This window comes from Lepidochelys olivacea (assembly GCF_965140295.1).
Source record: "Lepidochelys olivacea isolate rLepOli2 genome assembly, chromosome: 1".
In the NCBI taxonomy this organism is placed as follows: domain Eukaryota; kingdom Metazoa; phylum Chordata; order Testudines; family Cheloniidae; genus Lepidochelys; species Lepidochelys olivacea.
Window position 1 is genome coordinate 148,688,813 of NC_140411.1, and position 23,874 is coordinate 148,712,686.

Here is a 23,874-nt window from a genome sequence, read left to right on the forward strand (position 1 = left end):
CACAGAGACCGTGAAACAATACCTCCTCCCAGCAGGAGAGTGGGATGAGAGGAGGTATTGTTTCAAGGTCTCTGTGTATATAATGTCTTCCGCAGTTTCCACAGTATGCATCCGATGAAGTGAGCTGTAGCTCACGAAAGCTTATGCTCAAATAAATGAGTTAGTCTCTAAGGTGCCACAAGTCCTCCTTTTCTTTTTTTGCGAATACAGACTAACACGGCTGTTATCTGAAACCTGTATTCTTTTAAGTAAGCCTCCTCTGTACAGACCAGAAAAGTACTGAAAGTATGAAATAACAAGCACTGATCTTAAAAATGTTAACACAAAGGAGTTTCTACCACAGTTTAGAAAAGAATTATATGGAATGTAAATACTTTTATTTTATTTTATTTTATTTTATTACACTTCTAGTGTCCTCTGGGGAGCAATGAAACCTTTTTAACAGTTGTGTGTATCAGAATAATAAAAAAGTGTCCATTTATTGGTAGAACATAGTAAAATTAAATGGAACTTTTCTCTAATCTTTTATTTCTTTAATTAAATTGTATAATAATGTATTATTACATATACATAACCAAAAAGTTTACCTGGATAACATGAGGGTTTACATTGCTTAACCCAAGTACATGCTGCCCAAATGGAGGCAAATGTTACGAAGACAGGATGTTGTTTATAGGGCACAGTGCCCCTTAGTAGTGCATTATGTAAAGTTTTCCTTATGGAACTCTGTATTCTCTTCCAGTTAGGCTTTTTATCAGCCAAAATGTGTCCATTCAATTTCTAAGTCCTGTCCCAGTCCTTCTTCAAAACTGGGGGTTAGAAATATTTAAAATTAATGGGTTTTCCTGGGATATACCAAGTTACTGTTCCTCTCTATTTTTAATGTAGCAAACAAACAAAACCCTTGGAGCTTTGCACTGTTTCATATCTTTTTTTTTCTTTTCGCACTCTGATTTCTTATTTGAAAAGTAGTGAAAATAATAACAAAATGGACTCAAAAGAGTTACTTCTGCTTTCTTGAGTATTCATCTACTGAAAGTAGGATCAGCAGACAATGATGTCTATCACTTATTGTTATTATCTGATAAATGACATCACTAAGGAGATTGCTGTTGTCAGACAGATAGTGCTGCATTTGATTGGCTTCTTCGTCCTGAGGGATTGAGCTACATGACAATGATCTCCATCTATCATGTGAATCTTCAGTGGTACAATGTAACAAAGGAAGAGTGGTCATGCTCTGAATCTGAATGTCTGAACTGACAAATTGGGATGATTTGCAACATCTAAACAAAAGCCCTCCCTGTTTAGGGAGAGACAGGGGGAATAACGATGAATTACAGATCAAAAGGAAACTGTCAGATATTAACACATAACTGAGGAATGTGGTTTTTGGGGTTCCAAGGATGATTTGTCTTCATATCCCACAAGCATTTTTATTTATATTTTGAAAAAGTAAAATGGTTATCTTTAATCTAATGCAATTGACAGAAACCCAACATGAAACAGTTGTGTGTTCTGATATTTTGTGTGAGGTGTTGGGGAGGAGGGTTGTGTCTGCCTTCAGCTCCACAAAAGGAGAGCAGTTATATGTGCTTAAAATATGAATGCTGTGACATAATATATCTATTGCGAGCAAAACAGTGATATACAGATATATATTAAACCTGCACAGAACATTGAGTAAAAACAGTTGACTGACTTTTCACATAACCTATTTAAAATGTGGTATGAGGGTATTTACATATATATAAAGGAAAAACTGCATTATCTGTATGTTTCTCAGAGGGTCCCATAAATAATCTGGAAAATTAAATGCAAAAATCCTGCATTTGCATTCTACTGTTATCTTCAACCTGCAAAATATCTCCAGTGTTATCCTTTCTCCAGTTCTGAATGTGGTTGTTATTACATTTTATAATTCTTTGCAGAGCTGATGTATACAGTTGAGCTTGCTGGTGGGCTTGGTGCTATTCTGCTGCTGCTTGTTTGTTTAGTGACTATCTACAAGTGTTACAAGATTGAGATTATGCTCTTCTACAGGAATCATTTTGGAGCTGAAGAACTAGATGGAGGTAAGGCATCTTCTCAGTATGTTTCCTACTTTCTAAATGTGCCGGTCTCTTTTTTCAAGTGGTTAATTTTCATTTTGGAGCAAGAAGTGTTAACAATGCGGCAACCATCAGTGGCGTTTCTCTCACTGCATTAGGCACTGCATTGAAAATGCATCCCTAGACAGCAGATTAGAAGCAATGATTGTTTGACTGATGCATTTGCTGCTCTGCAGATCTCCAGGAGACACCTGTATCTTTTAGATTTTTACTCCCAACACCAAATGTAAATTACAAACATTCTATCAATATTGAAAGCCAACTTCACTTCCCCATAAACAAGTGAGTGTCTCCTCTAATTATATTCCCCCAAAGTATTGAGAGGCTGAAGTGAATCTCAGTTTGCTCCTTGTTTAAGCTGATCAGTTTTGATAAACTGTACTGCATGTTTTGGAATTTACCCACCAGTCTATGCTCTTGAGTGTATTACTTACCTGTTTAGAGAGTGGCTAAGGTTGATTAAACTAGTTGTTCTGCAGATGTGGTGATTCAAAGACATCTAGTTTAAACAATAGGAATTGGCATTATTTGCACTGAATTATACACTACTTTTACCATTGAAGAAAAATGTTGTATGTGTCTCTAACCACACTAATCAGTGTCACAGCTGAATAGCAAACTAGGTTGAACACTGGGCTTCGATTAATTAGGCTTGGTGCCTTCAGTCACAGTTCTTGCTGTTTCAGACTGATACCATATGCGTGATACACTATATCCTTATTTACGAAAACCCTATTGAAATAAGGGTGTTAACCACTATTGAAGATACAAAGTATGGCTAGATGATATCCTGTTATATTTTATAGTGTGATGTGTGTGGGATGGGAGATGTTAGTCAAATCTGTCACAGTGAGGATGAACAGAGGCAGTAAAATTATAGGGGCCTATGTAATGTCATAGGATGGTGAACATTATGCCTAAGATCCCCAGGAGTTGACCCACTTCTTCCTACAATATAAAAATATGTGAAGATGTGAAAAAGCTAGTGCCAAAACAACAAAATCAGACTCAAGTAATCTCACCTGCTATACACACCCACACATACCCCCCCACACATAAATATATCAGTATCTTGCATCTCTGTGTCACCTTCTACTGAGAGATCACAGAAAAATGCTTTGCAACATTAATTTGTTAACTCATATAACACCCCAGTGTGATAGATTAGTATTACTACTCTTACGGTGAGGAAACTGAGACGCAGAGAGATTGTGACTTGCTCAGCATCACACAGGTTTTTGGTAGAACCTGCTTTCTTCATAGCATGACCAAATGTCCCAATTTTATAGGGACAGTCCTGATATTTTGGGCTTTTTCTTATATAGACTCCTATTACCCCCCACCCCAGTTCCGATTTTTCACACTTGCTATCTGGTCGTCCTATTTCTTCGGGAACCAACCTCCCTGACAAAGCAAACTATCCTCTCCTTGTATGGATCTGTCTCCAGCTTGCAGTTCTTGCTTTCTAGAATTTAAGAACCCACATGGTTGGAAACATTACACACTGTAGTCTTATTACTTCACTGACCTGGGGAAGTGAAAATCCATCAGTCATTCTGAGATCCAAATCTCCCATTTAAAAATAGTAACCAAAAAGCACTCTTAGCAAGAAACTGGGTTAGGTTTTTGAAGAGGGAAAAATTAATATAATTGTCTATTTAAGTCAGTCTTCTCAGTAAAATAGATTCTGCCATTACAGCAAGTAGAGAAGATGTTCTCTTTAGATAATAAAAACAGCAGAAATTTTATGTGCTTAGCTCTGGTAATATGCTAAGTGAAATATTACTCTGAGATGCCAAGCAAAATAGAAAGTGTTGAATAAAGTGGAGCACATCAAAAGCAGAAAGAAAAACCTGTTGCACTGAGGGAGTTACTGCAGCTGGACTTTTTACCCTAAGTGTCTGTTTCACTTAAGTTCTCCAAATTAATGCACATGAAGGAAGGCATAAAGGAAATGCCTTATGGACCAATACATTATACTTTGTATAGGAAGACATTGTAGAAGTAGGCTCCTGTCCTTTGTAGTTTTTATTACAAATAAGCATTGTGCTTCATTGTACTTTCCAGAGGCTCTCCACAAAATGCTCTTTTTCAAAATTCTCCCTATCCCTATCTTCTGAGGGGCATTAGCCATGTACCCACATGTTATCCATAATTTACATCATGTTCTGTCATATCTCAGAATAACATTTAGATAAGCAAACATTGACATATTAACAAGCTCTTTTTGTACAGTGTGCTGAATCCACAGAGGATTCCAAACACTCTAAAATTTAGATCCAATTAAATTTCTCAGCAGAAGATATCCCTCAAAATGCAGTGTTCAGTTTCTTTCCTGACTGGAGTGTGAGTCCTGCAGGATAGCAAAGCTCATCATGTTGTCTTCTCTCTTAGCCTTAGAAGAGAACTGCATTCATTTTTCTCATCTTTGCAATCTGATTCCTGTGCAATATGTGGGTAAACTGAAAGATGTATTTGAAAGCAAATTTTTACCTTTAGAGTGAGTGTAACTTAACTTCAGTTAATTCTATCAAGATATTGCAGGTGAATGTGTTCCTTCATAGTTGCTGATCCCTCCCTCTAACCTCAAACTTGGATTATACCACATGACCCCGCCCAAGGAACTAGGCCTTATTTCTTGACTCTCCAGCAAAAATTCTCCCTCATGCCTTACTCCTGTCATGTACCCAAACCACCTTTGTTCCCAATTGCCAGTTCCCTGCCTCTCCCCCAGAGTTAGACCACCATCAACTCTCATTGTACTTTGCATCTCCCTCAATGTGCCAATACATGTCTTTCAAGTGCCAGTTCCATCTCTCCCTCCTCCCCCCATGGTTGTGGAACCTGACCAACTCCTGACCTTCAGAATAGTCAGTTTCTAGCTATTATCCATATGGAAATTTCAGCACGCTATAAGATTACTAGGAGGCAGCATATAATATAGGAAAAAGTGTGGGTTTGGGAACCAGAAATTCCTCCATTTTTAATCCTGAATCCATCACTGACTTGCTCTGTAACCTAGGCAAGTCTCTTCTGTATCATTTTACCCATCTGCTAATTGTAGACATGTTATATTTTGGAGTGTTAAGAGAACTAATGAATGTTCTATAACACTGTGAAACACAGGCCAAAATTTTCAAAAATAGAAGCTTACTGGGAGCTTCTGCATGCTCAATACTTTTGAAAATCAGGCCACATAGAAAATCAGGCCTAATCATAGATTTAAGAGTCTAAGTATTTTTAAAAATCTTATACATAGAGTTCTATATAAGTGCTAAGTATAATTATTATTACAGTCTACTGCTAGTAGAAGCTACCTTGACAAGGTACGACGTCACTTGTGCCACTAGAGTACACGGTATGTTCCAAATCCCTGGGTGAGCGATTTCATACCAGTTTCCATCCTGCTATAAAGCTAGTTTAACAGTTAATATTTACACAAAAGATTTAATATTTATATTTTTCAAGAAACTGAATGATCTCCAGTGTTGCCTTTTTTCCCCACGAGTAAAATAATTGTAATAACTTAACCAATTGGTATACTCGAATCAACAGAAAAAAATGCAAAATCTTCATGCTAGACAATCCCATAAGTTCTTTCTCCTTTCTTCTCTTGAATATACAAACGTCTTGAAACCAAAAAAAGGAAGATGCTTTACATATATGTAATATATACATATAACATATATTTATATATGTAAAGTTTTGTGTGTATATGTATATGTGTGTATGTATATATATTGGTTATATATATGTATATATTTTATACCTCTCCTGGTAGGGAGTGAAATCCTGTCCCCATTGAAGTCAATAGGCATGCCAGGATTTCACCCAGAAAATTTTACCTCTGGATAACAGTGCCATCCTCTGTGCAAAAGTCTTTAATTATTAGGCTCAGATTTATTAAACCGAATGAAAGGCATTTCTCAACTGAAGCAGATGTTTACATACCAAATTCCAGTTGCAATAAATCCAGTGCTAGATTTGAGAATGTATGGACATATGGTGTCTCCCCCTCGAGAAATAGTTTCCAAATATTGATGTGGACCCAGAAACAGTGGGACATGCTTGCCAGAATATGGTTAAATGTGGATATCATGACTTCATTAAACTATTAACCAATGAGGAAACACTACCTATCAGAACTGTTCCAGTGGCCCTGGGTTGTACAAACCTACAGTGGGTCTGAGACCATGCCCTTCTACTCCCCCAGGCCTGCTCAGACTGGGTGGAAGCCAGAGTCCCAACCTATTCCCTTCCTGCATGCAGGATGTAGGGGAGATGAGATGAAGGGATCCCCATGCTGTATTAGACATGGAAGCAAACTCCTTCACCATGTAATGTCATGGTCAGGGCCCCTGCCCAAGAGGCACACTGGGTTACATAAATCTCACATCAGACCCTTTTTTTAACCCACCCAGCCACAATGTAAATGCCAAAGTTGTAATAAATGTAATTTAAATTCAAAAACTGGAGCTCTGGGGTGCTGGATGGAAAGTGAAAAAAAAAACCTCTCAAAACACAGCCATTGTGCTGCATAGGAAAAATCCCTTCCAGACCCCAAAACAAAATTTGGCAATAAGCTTAGTACCTGGCATAATAAGAGATCCAACTCACTAGATAAGAATGGGGAAGAAGGGGGCTTGAGCAAAGCAAAACTGGCTACCAGCCAACAATGGGCACAAATGATCCCTCCTTCCTACTCTCAGGTCCATGCAGGTCTGTCATGGGCTCAGTCATTCACAGGCAGCAGGATCAGGTAGGACAGACTCAGCCTGGGTGGATGCTGTGGGAGACTGCCTCCTCCTACCCCCACACTGCAGGCCACTGGGAGGGAAGGGTCAAGAGAACCAGTGAAAGCCCGAGTTTCCCCCTGTGCATTGGCCCACACCCAAGGCAAGTAGTGGAGGTGGTCCATGTATCCTAACTACTCCCAGACTCATTAGTCACACACTTGTTAGTGAGCAAATTTAGCAGGCTTTAGTGCTATCCACAGACTTTTCAGATGAACTCAGAGTAACAATTTAAATTAGTGAGAGCAATGCTTACAGTCTAAAGGAATAAATAAACTCACAAACTGAAGAGTGAAAACGCAGAAGGTGATCAGCCCACCCTGAGTGGCTTTATTTAAAGGAACAGGTGGATAGGAGAACTGGAAATAAGAAATAATAGAAAAAGGCTGAATAAACAAATAAACAGATGAATACTCTAAAACCCACACAAACATTCTTTCTCCTAGCCATCCTCACAAAACCCTGTTACTCATTATACGTGGGGTGAATGGGACAGCTGCCTAAGGTGCAAAGCCACAGGGGCAGAAAAACAATGAAAAAAAAAACCGGTAGGAGGCGTGAAAATGCCTTCTTGCCCCAAATGCTAAAATGCCTAGTTATGGTTCTGTCATCATGGGCTGGCTAAGAATGCTGTCAGGATTCAGTGGAAACAATTTCAGTTTTTTAGAGTAATAATGTTGGCTAAGTTGGGGGTGGTGCAACATTGTAGCACTCCTATGAGATCCCACAGGGTGAGCCACTCTGTACCAGTGAAGTTTGGGAGTCTTCTTACTAAACTGCTATCAGATGTTATTCATTCACTCCATTTCCTTGATCCTTGCTGGAACAGGAACTAGTTGATGATAAGAAGGTCAGAGTGGCCTCTCTCTCCTCATAACAGTCCTTCCACTCCTGCCTCAGTCCCCTCACTCGATGTGCCTCCTGGCAGAGTCTTTCAGACTGGTTCTTTGCAGAGGAGGATTTAACAGCTTTAAATGAGAACTCTGTTGCCCTCATCAGCTCTCTAACTCAAGCTTCAACTTGGAGAAATGCCCCTGGCTTTGCATTGATTCAGAAGGTCTGTGGTGACATTTTCTACTCTATGTTGGTTGCTTTCTGAAAAGGAGAGCTTCCATTGCTTTTGGCACTGGGAGCCAAATCAGTGCTCAACTTAGAAGGCTTGGCAGGGCAGTTTCTGTCTTGGAATCACTGTTGGAAGTGGGACTGCTTATATAAACCACCTTCCTATGGGCACCTTCTCCTTCACCCCCATTTCTGTAGCAAAATACTGGCAAGGCTCACATGGGATCATCCACATCAGATTTTGTCAAGACAAAAGAAGGTCATCGATAGTTCTTTATAACTTCTGCGGATTGTGAGTTAAGCTGAACAGGAACAAGGCACTTCTTATTCTGAAACATGTGGAGGTAATCAGGAACAACTCTATGTGTAGACAAGCCCATGCATTATGAAAAAAGGAGGACACCTTTAAGAATCTTTTAATATGAATTAGCTGCTAATACCTTGGGATATAATTTTTGCAAATGGTCTAGGCATCTTGGAAAGTATTTTTGTTAATGATTAGGCCATACAGGTATGACAACTCTGCAATTGCTGCTGAAGCTAGTGACACATTCCCACGTACAGAATCTCCCCTGGGGACCAATGAAATAACACTGCAGTAACAACCTTGAGTGTGCATGAGTTCTAATTGGCTGCGGGCACAGTTTGCTAATAAGAAATGTTATTTCTTGAAGATCAATTTTGAATTTTATCAAATAAAGCAGCTACACAGAAATGCAGCTTTAATCCTTCCAAATGTTCGTAGTAGAATTAGTGGTAGAATTATACAGAAGCAGGATTTCTCCTCTTAATTAAAATTTATATTCTCACAGTGTTGACTCACTTTAAATCTTTTTAGTTTTATGCGTTTGGCTGCATTTGAAATGTCATTCAAAAAGTAAAATCACAATTTATATCTGCATATGGGGGTTTGTAGCTTGTATCCCTGAAACTTATTGATTAAAAGAAAAATGGGTTCTATTGTTAGTGTCTTCCTAATTTTTTTATTGCAATTAAGGCATAATTTTAACTGAAATTAACATAAAAATTAACATTATCATAGTAATGTCCTTTATAAGATTAACTGTAAGAAGACAGATATAGCTACCTGTTCCAGAAATAGAATAGAAATAAATAACTGTTCAAAGATATACATTATCATGTTAAAAATTGCATATGAGTTAGCAAAGCCCTTCATATAGCATAGAAAGTGTGGGTAGGTATTTCCACTATATGATCTCTTCTGGGCCTTAGCCAGGTGCTTTATCAAATATTTACATGCTTTGGAGTGTTCTAATAGCAAAGGTCATCCTAGCATTTATTACGTTCTTTTGACCCCAAAGTAGTCTCAAAGATATGAGAGGTTTGAAGATCACAGCTGACATAACCCAGTTTGGCAGACTTACTTGAAGTTAGTTGTGCTGTATGTTAGGGAAGGGAAATGAGTGACTGTACTCTTTTCATTTTTTTTTAAAACCTAAGGAAAATTGGAGTCTGTTTCAAGACATAGGTTGAGGGTCTGTGTTTTCAAACCATTTTTTCCTCATTCTAATTCAGGAAACTATGTAACTGATTTTTCAGATCCCTGGTAGTTTGGGGGTTGGGGGGTGGAAAGGTTGGGTTAGAACCAAATTTGAAAATTCTGACAAATTTCAGCAAATTGAAAAAGTCTATTTTGGGTGAACAAACCATTTCATTCAACCTGAAATATTTTGTTTCTTGGCAGTTTTACAAGGTTGGATTCACAAAGGAAGAGGTGGCCAAAGGAAGAGGTGGTAATGCCTCCCTTATAAGGTTTAGCCAAGTGGTTAGAGCAGAGATTGGCAACCTTTGGCACACAGCCTGCCAGGGTAAGCCCCCTGGTGGGCCGGGTCGGTTTGTTTACCTGCCATGTCAGATTCGGCCGATCGTAGCTCCCACTGGCCGCATTTCGCCACTCCAGGCCAATGGGGGCTGCGGGAAACGGCACGGGCTGAGGGATGTGCTGGTCGTTACAAACCGGCCCGGCCCGCCAGGGGACTTACCCTGGTGGGCCGCGTGCTAAAGATTGCCGATCCTTGGGTTAGGGCACTCAGCTGGAATGTGGAAAACCCAGGTTCAAGTCAACTCTGCCTGATGGGAGAAAGGATTTGAATAGGGGCAATGTTCCCTCTAATTTTTGACAGGCCGTGTGCACAAAAAATTTCTTCCCTGCAAATTTTTGTGTGCGCGGTGTTTCACCGTGCGCGCAGGGTTTAGGATCTGTGTGCATGCACGCAGCTTAGAGGAAACAGTGAATGGGGGCTCCCACACCTCTTAGGAGAGTGCCCTAAGCACCAGACTATGGGGTGTTCTGATGTGGGACACTCTGTTGAAGTTGTTCCGCTTTGGATAAATAATTAATCACTGGTGCAAGGACGTGAACCTGAGTCTCCCATCTCCTTGTTGAGTGCTGTAAGCAGCAGGCTATAGGGACACTTTCTTTCTCTTGCCCACAGACTATTTAATTATTTATACAAAAATGGCTTCAACAGAGGAAGCTGAAAAAATCCCAACCTACGCTACCCACCTGTGACCAGAAAAGCAAAGCAAATCTTACCCTTGCAAGGCTGCCTCCCAGTTCACAAATTGCATTAGCCTATGAATTCATCCAAAGAATAATGCAGTCAATATTTTTCTTCGTGTTTAGTCTCTGCTGACCTTTCATAGATCACTCAGGTAGCATTTAGTGCGTGTTCATTCTTTGGATACCTTATAGTAATATTCCTTTTGTAGTTTTTACATTCGACTAGCAAACATTTTGCAGCAATAGAGAGAATAGTTAATATCACTGTCTTTTAAATGTCATAATCTTTTTAGAACTCTAAAACTCGTATAAGAGTGTCTGGATTTTCATATCAATCTTCTGAGACTCTAATGTATCTAATATTTTATTTAACAAGTAGTAAATCTTCAGAAGTAGAATTTAATTTAAATTTTTACTGTTAATGAGAGCAACTGAGAGTGAATCTAAACATGTTTTTTTCTAATTTCATTAGATATATGAAATTAGAACAAAGCTCAGCAAAAGTTCTACCATTAATAATAGATTACTCCGTTTGGTTTTGTTAATTAAATAATATTCTATCTGGTGTATCTATCAATGCCATATTTGAGTTTTGACAATTTCAAGTCAGCAAAAATATAGATGATAAAACTTTGTATGTTTGAAATAGTGGCACTGTATTAATCTTTCAGACCTCTTACACCAGATTTTCACTTGCTCTGAATTATTACCTATTTTCAGGCAATATCAGCTGTGTTTCAGAAATTCAGTTTTTTAGGGAAAAGGTTTATATTAGTATTCATATAAAACACCCTACAAACAGTGTAATTTATTAATGAGATTTATCATGAGATTTAGGCTTCTAAAATTCAAAAAGAGTTAATGAATTGATTGGAAGGTAGCAAAAAAATAACTAAACTAAAGCTCATTACAGAATTAGTTCACTTGCTATTTAAATGTGTGCAGTTGGGGGTAAGATGTAGCTGGGCCTCCAAACCTCAATCACTATTGAAACAAGTTTGAGAATCTCAACGTAATCCCAAATGTTGCATGTCAGAAAGCCACCAGATAAATTAGCATACTTGTCTTTGTTTGAAAAGCTGGAAGTATATTAACTGAGCTACTATATCTTGGGAATTTTTCACATTAAATGCTTGCACTATGGCTATCCCAATGCTAACAGACCCTTACTTTCATAAACACTAAAATTGACTCACCATTATTTAAATGCATGATGAGTTTCATTTTTCTATTAACCTTCAATAAATGTTAGGGGAAGAAATCATTTTTAAATTTTGCAAAGACTCATGATGACTTAGATTCTCCGGATGACTAGGCAGTCAGACAAACATTTCAATTACACTCTTCACTATGTTGAGGGAGATGGAAAAGAGATGCCTGCAATACATTCGGTGTATTCACAAATTATGAAGCCCACTCAAATTAGAACTTGTTACTATTGTTTTGAAATGGCTAAAATCATTGGGAAAAATCTCTTGATACCTATTTAAATAATTTCTTATCGAACAAGGTAATTAAAAATAGCAAAGCTTGCTGTATGAAATTGCCTTTGAATCAGTATGGCATTGATGAATCTGGTCTCATTTCTATTTCTTTTCTTGAAATCCCAGTTATGTCTGAATCTATTCTATGCTGAAATGTACTCTGGGGAAGGTGGAGAATTAGTTATCCATCAAGTTTCTCACTGATCTAGAAATGGAACGTCTGTTAAAGTCAGAAGTGGCTTGCTGGCTACAGTTAGCAGCAAAGGAATCTGCATGTGATCAGCTCTGTTTAATCTAGTAGAGGTTTCTGCAGTTAATATTAATTTCTCTACAGCAGTGTTTCCAAGACTTTGGATGCCGCTTGTTCAGGGAAAGCTCCTGCTGGGCTGGGCCGGTTTGTTTACCTGCCGCGTCCGCAGGTTTGGCCAATCACGGTTCCCACTGGCCCCGGTTTGTCACTGCAGAACAATGGGGTCTGTGGGAAGCAGCGCGGGCCGAGGGTTGTACCGGCCACCATTTCCTGCAGCCCCCATTTGCCTGCAGCAGTGAACCACGACCAGTGGGAGCCGCAATCAGCCGAACCTGCGGACGCGGCAGGTAAACAAACCGGCCCGCCGGTTTGGGAGTTTGGGAAACACTGCTCTACAGGATTTCAGGAAACATGAGAGAGATGAAGAGTCTAACTAGCTGTAAGGTTCATTAAAAGTAAGCCTTGGACCTAGCAATGCTACTTGTGACATTTGTCCAAACAGTGTTGGTTTTTCCATGTTAACTGCTTTGTGGTCAAGTACATTGCATCTGCCACACAGCAGAATTTGTGATCTGCTTCAATGGGGCTGACCACAACCAACTGACTCACATGCACTCCATGAAATGATATACTTTTATCCACAAGTCTAATTCTTATGGCCTGATTCAGCAAAAATATCTGCAGTCGTTAAGGCCATTTAAATCCTCAAAGGCCACAGAGGGCTGAATGGTGGCCAACCTATTAATAGCTCAGGTGTGCACATAATACCACTCATTCCAAGTAGAGTCTATCATTCAGCACCTGGAGAAGTGTAAGACAACTTTTGTGCATTGGCTCACATCCTTTTGCATGTATCAGTAGTTCTCCCATGGACTTCAGTGGAGCCAGCATTTCACCCTTAATATCTACCTTTCAGAGCCAGTTTAGACAATGCTGGCAGATAGGCAGCTCATTGGGCCTCCACAACACAGAGATTGTAGAAATGATACCTAGAGGTTTGCCTTTATGTTTCACTGCTACGGAGTGCAGGGATACAAGCTGCTTTGTGCTGACCGAGACCTCTGTGGAGATACCTTGAGCCCCTATAAGGGAAATTATGCACACTGTATCTGGACCCATTCCCTACTGGTCCCCTCTGTGTGGAACTAATGAAACCCATCTCTCCCCTTCCCATCCCCCACCCCCTGTTGGCATGGCAGAGTTGTTTGAGGGAGGCTAAGATGGAGGAAGCTATACACTGAACTTGTGCTTTGCAGCTGGGGCCTCAATTGCATAGCTATGCTGGGGATAGGGAGAGGGCAAACTGGTTCAAACTAGTCTCACTGCCGGCTTTATTTTTTTAGTTGTTTCAAATGAGTCATGTAATAAACAGTTCACAAAAATGTCTATAATAGTAATCCTTTCCCCCTCTACAGCTACATGTTTATAAATATGCATGGGGCTGTCATAGGATGTCATATGTCATGTAGGGTTGTGTCGATTGAATCACTTCACATAATATAATGTGATTGTGCAGCCCAACTTGATGCAGTGCAAGGTGTGCTACCCTGATAAATAGCTAGAAAGAGCAATCTTCAAATAGTTAAAGGAAATTGAGCTCTCACAAATAAAGGTGATATTTAGAGTTTGCTTTTAATCTCTACCAACTAAAAGATTCAGAGGAAATCTTCAGCTTCCTTGTCTTTGTGTGGTAATTAGCAGGTATTTTTCCTGCTAAACGTGGGAGGAAGCAGGCAGTGAATGACTGTGATTCAGTTTATCACTAATGCATGCAAGCCTCAGAAAAACAAATCTTTGAAATGGCATAATCTATACTTAAAGCCAAAGGGCAAGCAACAATCAATCACATTTTCATTCTGAAGATGCACTGATAGCAGCTTTAATAACACTTCTTATGCTAATGAGGAGAAATTAGTAAATTCTCATTTGAAAGAGGAGATTGTATTGTCATCATGTCTCTAGGTTTTGCTTTTGGCTGTGGGTTTTTGGTTTTGTTTCTGTTTTTTCATGTGCTGAATTTGTGTGAACTGATTTTGAACCCAGGCGAAGGATGTTTATGTAGAGGGAGATGGCTTCCATGATGGCAAGGGTGATGTTCTAAGGAAGGTTGTTAATGTTGTAGAGTTTCTGGAGGAAGTTGGTTGTGTATTGGAGTAAAGTGGCCACTTGTGTGGTTTGAGCGTGGTTTGTATGAGTCCCAGTATTCCTTCAGTAAGAGGTTCATGGCCAGATATGATGGGTCTGCCTGGATTCCCTTGTTTCTGTATCTTGGGAAGTGTGTAGAAGGTCTCTGGAGTGGGTTTGTGGGGTATGAGTTTGTAGAGTTTCTCTTGGAATTGTTTGGGGAAGGATTTGATTGTACTCTTAAATTCCTGAATGAATTGCAATGTAAGGTCTTCTCTGAGTTATTTATAATAGATGCTCTCAGAGAACCTCACTGATGTAGTCATTATGGTTGAGGACTACAATGGTACCCTCTTTGTCTGCTGGTTTGGTCACTGTCTGGTGATTGAATTTCAGGGACTGTATTGCTGTGCTCTGAGAGGTGGAGCGATTATGGTGGATGTAATATTTGATAGGGATTTCAGAGTCAGTCTTTTTTTCCCCCGACCAATGATCAAGAGTGTGGTTTTGTCTGCTGCTGGGGGTGCAGTGAGCTGATTCATTTTTCCTATGACTGTTGGTGGGGACATGGCAGTTGTGATCCAGTTGTCCTACACAATCAAAACATCTGATCTACCTCATCCAGTGCACTAAATGCTGCAATAACAATTATGTGAGTGAAAAAAATCAATCATTATGCTCCCCAATAAACTCATAGAAAAACGATAAAAGATAATGTCATATCATCAATCAGCAAACACTTTTTAAAAAATGATCACTCTATCTTTGACCTCCCTGTCCTCATCGTCAAAGGAAACCTGCATAACACCTTCAAAAGATGAGCCTGGAAGCTTAAATTCATAACTCTGCTAGATAGTAGAAATCCATTAACTCACTAAAGACACTGCATTTATGGCTCATTACAACACTCAGTAATCCACTATCCCTCCTTTGTTCTACGACTGCAGAAGTATTAACTTCCCACTTCATCTTGAATGGTCTCTTGCAACATGTGTTAATTCCTTATGCTAAACAATCTGTTCCACCTTGTGTTTAATTGTGACAATCTGGCCTGGTCAACACTACAGAATTAGGTCAACGCAAAGCAGCTTAGGTCAACCTAACTAGGGACGTAGAATTTGAAAGTGTAAGGTGAAAGTGATCATGAAATGGTAATGTTCATGATTCTAAGGAATGGTGGGAGGGAAAGCAGCACAATAAAGATAATGGATTTCAAGAAGACAGGCTTTAGCAAACTCAGTGAGTTGGTAGGTAAGATCCCATGCAAAGCAAGTCGAAAGGGAAAACCAGTTCAAGACAGTTAGCACTTGTTCAAAGAGATATTATTAAGGACACTAGAGCAAACTATACTACTGCATAGGAAAGATAGGAAGTATGGCAAGAGATGAACCCAGCTTAACCAGGAGATCTTCAATGATCTGAAACTCCGAAGAGAGTCCTACAAAAAGTGGAAACTAGGTCAAATTACAAAGAATGAATATAAACAAATAACACAAGTATGTAGGGACAAAATTAGAAAGGCCAAGGCACAAAATGAGATTGAGCTAGCTAGAGGGATAAAAGGTAACAAGAAAATATTCTGCAAATACATTAGAAGCAAGATGAAGACCAAGGACAGGGTAGGCCTATTACTCATTGGGGTTTTGGAGGGGGTGGGGTAACAGAAAATATTTCCAACACACCTCTGAACAACGTACGAATCCACAGAGACGTTCCTACCAACACTACAAAAAGAAGGATTCTGGGTGGACTCCTCCTGAAGGTCGAAACAACAGACTGGACTTCTACATAGAATGCTTCCGCTGATGTGCACGGGCTGAAATTGTGGAAAAGCAGCATCACTTGCCCCATAACCTAAGCCGTGCAGAACACAATGCCATCCACAGCCTCAGAAACAACTCTGACATCATAATCAAAAAGGCTGACAAAGGAGGTGCTGTTGTCATCATGAATAGGTCGGAATATGAACAAGAGGCTGCTAGGCAGCTCTGCAACACCACTTTCTACAAGCCATTACCCTGTGATCCCACTGAGGGTTACCAAAAGAAACTACACCATTTGCTCAAGAAACTCCCTGCCAGCAATGCTCCTCTGCCATATACATTGGTCAAACTGGACAGTCTCTACATAAAAGAATAAATGGACACAAATCAGATGTCAAGAATTATAACATTCATAAACCAGTTGGAGAACACTTCAATCTCTCTGGTCACTCGATTACAGACGTAAAAGTCGCAATATTACAACAACAAAAAAAACTTCAAAAACAGACTCCAACGAGAGACTGCTGAATTGGAATTAATTTGCAAACTGGATACAATTAACTTAGGCTTGAATAGAGACTGGGAGTGGATGGGTCATTACACAAAGTAAAACTATTTCCCCATGTTTATTCTCCCCTCCCACCCCCCACTGTTCCTCAGACGTTCTTGTCAACTACTGGAAATAGCCCACCTTGATTATCACTACAAAAGATTTCCTCCCCCCCAGCCCCCCTGCTCTCCTGCTGATATTAGCTCATCTTAAGTGATCACTCTCCTTACAGTGTGTATGATAACACCCATTGTTTCATGTTCTCTGTGTATATAAATCTCCCCACTGTATTTTCCACTGAATGCATCCGATGAAGTGAGCTGTAGCTCACGAAAGCTTATGCTCAAATAAGTTTGTTAGTCTCTAAGGTGCCACAAGCACTCCTTTTCTTTTTTAGAAAATATGGAAGTGGCAGAAGTGTTAAATGACTTTTTTGCTTCCATTTTCACCAAAAAGATTAATAGCAATTTGGACATCCAACATAGTGAATGCCAGTTAAAATGAGGTAGCATCAGAGGCTGGAATAAAGAAAGACCAAGTTCAAAATTACTTAGACAAGTTAGGTGTCTGCAAGTCACCAGGCCTGATAAAACACATTCTAGAATACTCAAGAAGCTGACTGAGGAGATATCTGAGTCATTAGCGATTATCTCTGAAAAGTCATGGAAAACAGGAAAGATTTCAGAGCACTGGGAAAGGGCAAATATAGTGATAATCTATAAAAAGAGAAATAAGGACAACCCGGGGAATTACAGACCAGTCAGATTAACTTTCAGAATCCAGAAAGATAATGGAGCAAATAATTAAACAATCAATTTGCAAACACTTAGAAGATAATAAGGTGATAGGTAACAGTCAGAATGGATTTGTCAAAAAGAAATCATGTCAAATCAACCTAATAGCTTTCTTTGACAGGGTAGCAAGCCTTGTGGATGGCGGGAAGCAGTAGATGTGGTATATCTTGACTTTAGTATGGCTTTTGATACTATCTTGCATGACCTTCTTATAAACAAACTAGGGAAATACAACCTAGATGGAGATACACTCACTTAGCATTGTAGTTATGTTCCTGCAAAATGAGACTTTAAGCAAAATGATGTTAAGTGAATCCAATTTCCCCATAAGAATTAATGTAAATAGGGGCAGTCAGGTTCCAGGGAAATTTTTTTCACCAGACAAAAGACTATATTTTGTGTGTGTGTGTGTGTATATATATATATCCATATATACATATATGTGTGTGTATGTATATATATATATACATGTGTGTATGTGTGTGTGTGTGTGTATACACACACAGAGACACTATAAGTTTTAAACAAACAATTTAATACTGGTACACAGCAATGATGATTGTGAAGCTTGGTTGAGGTGGTGAAGTGAGAGGGTGGGATATTTCCATGGGGATTCCTTACTGCTAAATGATGAACTAGCAATTGGCTGAGCCGTCAAGGGTTAACTCGTTGTTAACATAGCCTCACACTTTACAAGGCAGCACAAATGGAGGGAGGGGAGACAGCATGGCAGCCAGAGATAGACACCGTGTGTGTGAGAGAGAGGGAGATGCGCATTTCCCCTTCAAGTACGCTGACCCCACTCTTAAGTATACTGCCTTGTTAAGTAGATCAGCAAGCTGAGACTGCAGCTGCTGCCAGGAAGCTCCCCCCCTACTGAGCCCTGTCGTGTGTCCCCCTGCTCTATGGAAATTGGGTAAGTGGGGGCAGGGGGACACCCTGACATTAGCCCCTCTCTTTCTTCCCTCCCCCCTACCCAGCAATCAGGAGGCTCCCAGGAGCAGCTCCAAGGAGAAGGGCAGGAGCAGCACATGGCAGTGGGGGGAGGGACAGCTGAACTGCCAGCAATTGGTAGCCTGCTGGGCGGCTGCTGCACAGGGAACTTAGGGGAGGGGAGGCTGCCGGTCCACCCTGGTTCCAAGCCCCCACCAGATAGCTCCAATGGGCTGCTCTTTCTGCAAGCAGTGGACAAAGCAGGTGGCTGCCAAATGACGTTATAAGGGAGCATTGCATAATTTTAAACGAGCATGTTCCCTAATTGATCAGTGATTGATTACAATGAAACAACGTTAACCGGGACGACTTTAAGTGAGGAGTTACTGTACTATAAGGTGGGTGCATAACTAGCTGGAAAACCATTCCCAGAGAGGAGTTAACAGTGGTTCACAGTGAAGATGGAAGAGCATTTTGAGTGGGGTCATGCAGAGATCAGTTCTGGGTCCAGTTCTGTTCAGTATCTTCATCCATGATTTAGATAATGGCATATAGAGTACACCTATAATCTTTGTTAATGGCACCACAGTGGTAGGGGTTGCAAGTGCTTTGGAGGAAAGGATTAAAATTTAAAATTATCTGGCTAAACTGGAGAAATGGTCTGAAGTAAATAGGATGAAATTCAATAAGGACAAATGCAAAGTACTCCATGTAGGAATGAACAATCAGTTGCACACATACAAAATGGGAAATGACTGCCTAGGAAGGAGTACTGTGGAAAGGGACCTGGGGGTCATAGTGGATCAAAAGCTATATATGAGTCAACAGTGTAACACTGTTTCAAAAAAAGCAAACATCATTCCTTGATGTATTAGCAGGATTGTTGTAAGCAAGACATGAGAAGTAATTCTTCCGCTGTACTCCACACTGATAAGGCCTCAACTGGAGTATTGTGTCCAGTTCTGGATGCCACATTTCAGATAGGATGTGGACAAATGGAGAAAGTCAAGAGAAGAGCAACAAAAATTATTAAAGGTCTAGAAAACATGGGAAGATTGAAAAAAAAACTAACCTTTGTTTAGTCTGGAGAATAGCAGACTGAGAGGGGACATGATAATACTTTTCAAGTATATAAAAGGTTATTACAAGGAGAAAGGAGAAACATGTTTTCCTTAACTTTTGAGGATAGGACAAGAAGCAATGGCCTTCAACTGTAGCAAGGGCAGTTTCGGTTGGACATTAGGAAAAACTTCCTGTCAGAGTAGTGAAACACTGGTATAAATTGGCTAGGGAGATTGTGGAATGTCTATCATTGGAGATTTTTAACAGCAGGTTAGAAAAACACCTGTCAGGGATGGTCTAGATAATACTTAGACCCGTCATGAATGCAGGGGACCGGACTAGATGACCTCTCAAGATCTCTTCCAGTCATAGAATCATAGAATATCAGGGTTGGAAGGGACCTCAGGAGGTCATCTAGTCCAACCCCCTGCTCAAAGCAGGACCAATCCCCAACTAAATCATCCCACCCATGGCTTTGTCAAGCCTGACCTTAAAAACGTCTAAGGAAGGAGATTCCACCACCTCCCTAGGTAACGCATTCCAGTGTTTCACCACCCTCCTAGTGAAAAAGTTTTTCCTGATATCCAACCTAAACCCCCCTCACTGCAACTTGAGACCATTACTCCTTGTTCTGTCATCTGCTACCACTGAGAACAGTCTAGATCCATCCTCTTTGGAACCCCCTTTCAGGTAGTTGAAAGTAGCTATCAAATCCCCCCTCATTCTTCTCTTCTGCAGACTAAACAATCCCAGTTCCCTCAGCCTCTCCTCATAAGTCATGTGTTCCAGTCCCCTAATCATTTTTGTTGCCCTCCGCTGGATGTTTTCCAATTTTTTCACATCCTTCTTGTAGTGTGGGGCCCAAAACTGGACACAATACTCCAGATGAGGCCTCACCAATGTTGAATAGAGGGGAACGATCTGCTGGCAATGCCCCTACTTATACATCCCCAAATGTCATTATACAGCCCAAAATGCCACTGGCCTTCTTGGCAACAAGGGCACACTGTTGACTCATATCCAGCTTCTCGTCCACTGTAACCCCTAGGTCCTTTTCTGCAGAACTGCTGCCTAGTCATTCAGTCCCTAGTCTGTAACGGCGCATGGGATTCTTCCGTCCTAAGTGCAGGACTCTGCACTTGTCTTTGTTGAACCTCATCAGATTTTTTTTGGCCCAATCCTCTAATTTGTCTAGGGCCCTCTGTATCCTATCCCTACCCTCCAGCGTATCTACCTCTCCTCCCAGTTTAGTGTTATCTGCAAACTTGCTGAGGATGCAATCCACACCATCCTCCAGATCATTTATGAAGATATTGAACAAAACCGGCCCCAGGACCAACCCCTGGGGCACTCCACTTGACACCGGCTGCCAACTAGACATGGAGCCATTGATCACTACCCATTGATCCCGACGATTACCCAGCTTTCTATCCACCTTATAGTCCATTCATCCAGCCCATACTTTAACTTACTGGCAAGAATACTGTGGGAGACCGTGTCAAAAGCTTTGCTAAAGTCAAGGAACAACACGTCCACTGCTTTCCTCTCATCCACAAAACCAGTTATCTCATCATAGAAGGCAATTAGATTAGTCAGGCATGACTTGCCCTTGGTGAATCCATGCTGATTGTTCCTGATCACTTTCCTCTCCTCAAGTGCTTCGGAATTGATTCCTTGAGGACCTGCTCCATGATTTTTCCAGGGACTCAGGTGAAGCTGACTGGCCTGTAGTTCCCAGGATCCTCTTTCTTCCCTTTTTTAAAGATGGGCACTACATTAGCCTTTTTCCAGTCGTCCAGGACTTTCCCCGATCGCCATGAGTTTTCAAAGATAATGGCCAATGGCTCTGCAATCACATCCGCCAACTCCTTTAGCACTCTCAGATGCAGCGCATCCGGCCCCATGGACTTGTGCTTGTCCAGCTTTTCTAAATAGTCCCGAACCACTTCTTTCTCCACAGAGGGCTGGTCAGCTCCTCCTCACCGGTCCTACGAGTCTATGATTCTATAAATGTTTAATTTAAATTTTGCTCCCACCGATATAACTACCCAACTATGCCAACTTAATAACTCCACATCCATGAGTGGCGTAGTGTCAAGGTCAATGTAGTTAGGGCGAAGCAGTGTCAGTGTAGACACTGTGTTGTTTATGTCAACTGTTACTGGCTTTCAGGAGCCTTTCTATAATGCCCCACAGTAACAGTACAATAGATACAAGCTATGCTGGTGACGATACGTACTGCTGACACAAGCAGCAAAGTGTAGACACACATAAGTGATGTAATTCCTGTGGTAGCTGTATGCTGATGTAAGCTAGGTCGACTTAATTTTGTATGTAGGCATGGCCTCTGAGTCAGGCACGCCAGAACAGACAGACCAGAGGAAGAGGCAGTGCGGGGACGGGGCACGGGGGCAGAGGTGGTGTGAGGTTGGGGCCTTGGGGAGAAGGGGCAGTGCGAGGCCAGGGCCTCAGGAGGCATAGACAGTGCGAAGGTGGGGGCTTGGGGAGAAAGGACAATATGGCGGCGTGGCATGGGGCTGGGGCCACGGTTCAAGCATCTGTTTTCCCCTCCTTTTAGGGCACTTCTGCTCCTGCTCTGAGTACCTTTCCCAGACCTGAAGAAGAGCTCTGTGTATGCTCAAAAGGTTGTCTCTTTCTCCAACACAAGTTGGTCCAATAAAAGATATTGCATCACACACCTTGTCTCTCTAAATCATAAAATGAACGGTCAAAGGAATCATGTTGCCAGTTTATCTCAGTGCTTCTGTTTGTCACTCTTTCTGACAAATAGTTAAAATAAATTCTGCTTTACTAAGATCCACAGCATATTTGTCATGGTAGTTAGGGGCCTAAATAATAGAAAAGAGAGCAAAGCAAGAATGAAATTAAGGATAACAATTTCCAAAGCCAGAGGTCCTCATCAGAGAGAACCCTGCCTAAGACATGGCATGGGAAAACTAAGGTTCCAAGAGCCAGTCATCTTAACTGCCATGATGAGGTATAAGGTGACAGTCTGTGTTTAAGATAATCAGATCTGAAATTAATACATTTTTTAAATTCTTCAGTACCTCTTGAATTCTAAATGTAAATTTACAGTACAGAAATTTGAAAACATATACAACCCTGAATTCTAAATGAAGTCCTATTAGGAATGCAGCTGCCTGCTCCTTGCATTCAGGGCCGGCTCCAGGCACCAGCAAAGGAAGCAGGTGCATGGGGCGGACAATAGAAAGGGGCGGCACTCCGTGCGTTATTGGGGCGGCATGTCCGGGTCTTCGGCTGCAATTCGGCGGCAGGTCCTTCATTCCCTCTCTTCCTCTTCGGCGGCAGCTCAATCAGATTTTTCTTCGCCGCTTAGAGCGGGAAAAAAGCTGGAGCCGGCCCTGCTTGCATTATGCAGAATATTGCACACACATTCACTAGATATTGTGTATCTCCATGACCTGAGCTTGATGCCTTCTACCTTATGGTTGGAAGTCAAGGTGTTAATTTTAACCTGCATGGTTCTCGTTAACCTGTGATCTGGTTGTCTGAGAGATCACGTCTCTCTGTAAAATTGTACCCTAGTTGCAGTCAGTGGAGACACTGGAGCTGGACCCTCTACAGTATAGAAGAAAGGTATTGTTGAAATAAATATTACACTGTTGCATTTAAGCAAGAAAACAATGAGAGAATGCAAACAATTTTCGCTCAGATTAGAAATGTACAAACTGTCTCAATAGGAAATGCCCTGATACCTTCAAACCAGGTTGTCTGAATACTCATTCTTCCTTATAATGTATCCCCTAGAGAAATTCATGCAGTCACATACCCAATCAAGAAATTTTAAAGTACCTTGGCCATGCTCAAGCAAGTATCATTATTGTTGCTACTTGTAATGCTATGGCACCTTTCAATCAAATCTTATTTTTTTAAAAAAAAATGTAAAATAACCCAAGTGTCACCCTGCTATTTATGATAGTTTTCCAATAATCTCTTTATCTTATTGCTAATTAATAATGTAAGATATACAACCTATTTCTGTGTAATCTGGTGCTTTCTCCTCTGTAATCAGCCTCTGCCTCCTACTTCATTCATTCAGTGAAGTCACAAGCCATTGGTTTGTGACATGAGACTTGTTTCTGTCCTGATGAATGTTGATATTCCAAATACTGCAGTGAAGCATGACTGAAGGAATTATCCAGGAAGAAAGTGTTTATAGTTCAGGGAGATCTTCTGGTCTGTTGTACGCACACAAACACATCTCCTTGATATTTGACACCAATGTGGAAGAAAATACAGCTCAAGTACAAAACCGTAGAATGGGGATTTCATATAAAGTTATATTTGTAAAGTTGGTAGTATGGCTGTGGTATGATGTAGCATCTGTAAATGTTAGCGTATAGAGTGTACATTTGACAGGGAGAGGGGAGCGGAACAATATG

At 40.7% G+C, this 23,874-nt stretch overlaps 1 protein-coding gene across 4 annotated transcripts in view; it reads left to right on the forward strand.

Annotated features, from left to right (window-relative positions):
* The window catches only part of IL1RAPL1 (interleukin 1 receptor accessory protein like 1), a 1,123,909-nt gene that overhangs the window by 1,094,404 nt on the left and 5,631 nt on the right, over positions 1 to 23,874 (forward strand). For 3 of the 4 annotated variants that reach the window (XM_084649011.1, XM_084649010.1, XM_084649012.1), the window contains one exon: positions 1,932 to 2,075. The exons of the other annotated variant lie outside the window; for it this stretch is intronic. In XM_084649011.1, the coding sequence (XP_084505137.1) occupies positions 1,932 to 2,075 (144 nt within the window). The remainder of the gene's footprint in view (positions 1 to 1,931; positions 2,076 to 23,874) is intronic. 4 annotated transcript variants of the gene reach the window in all.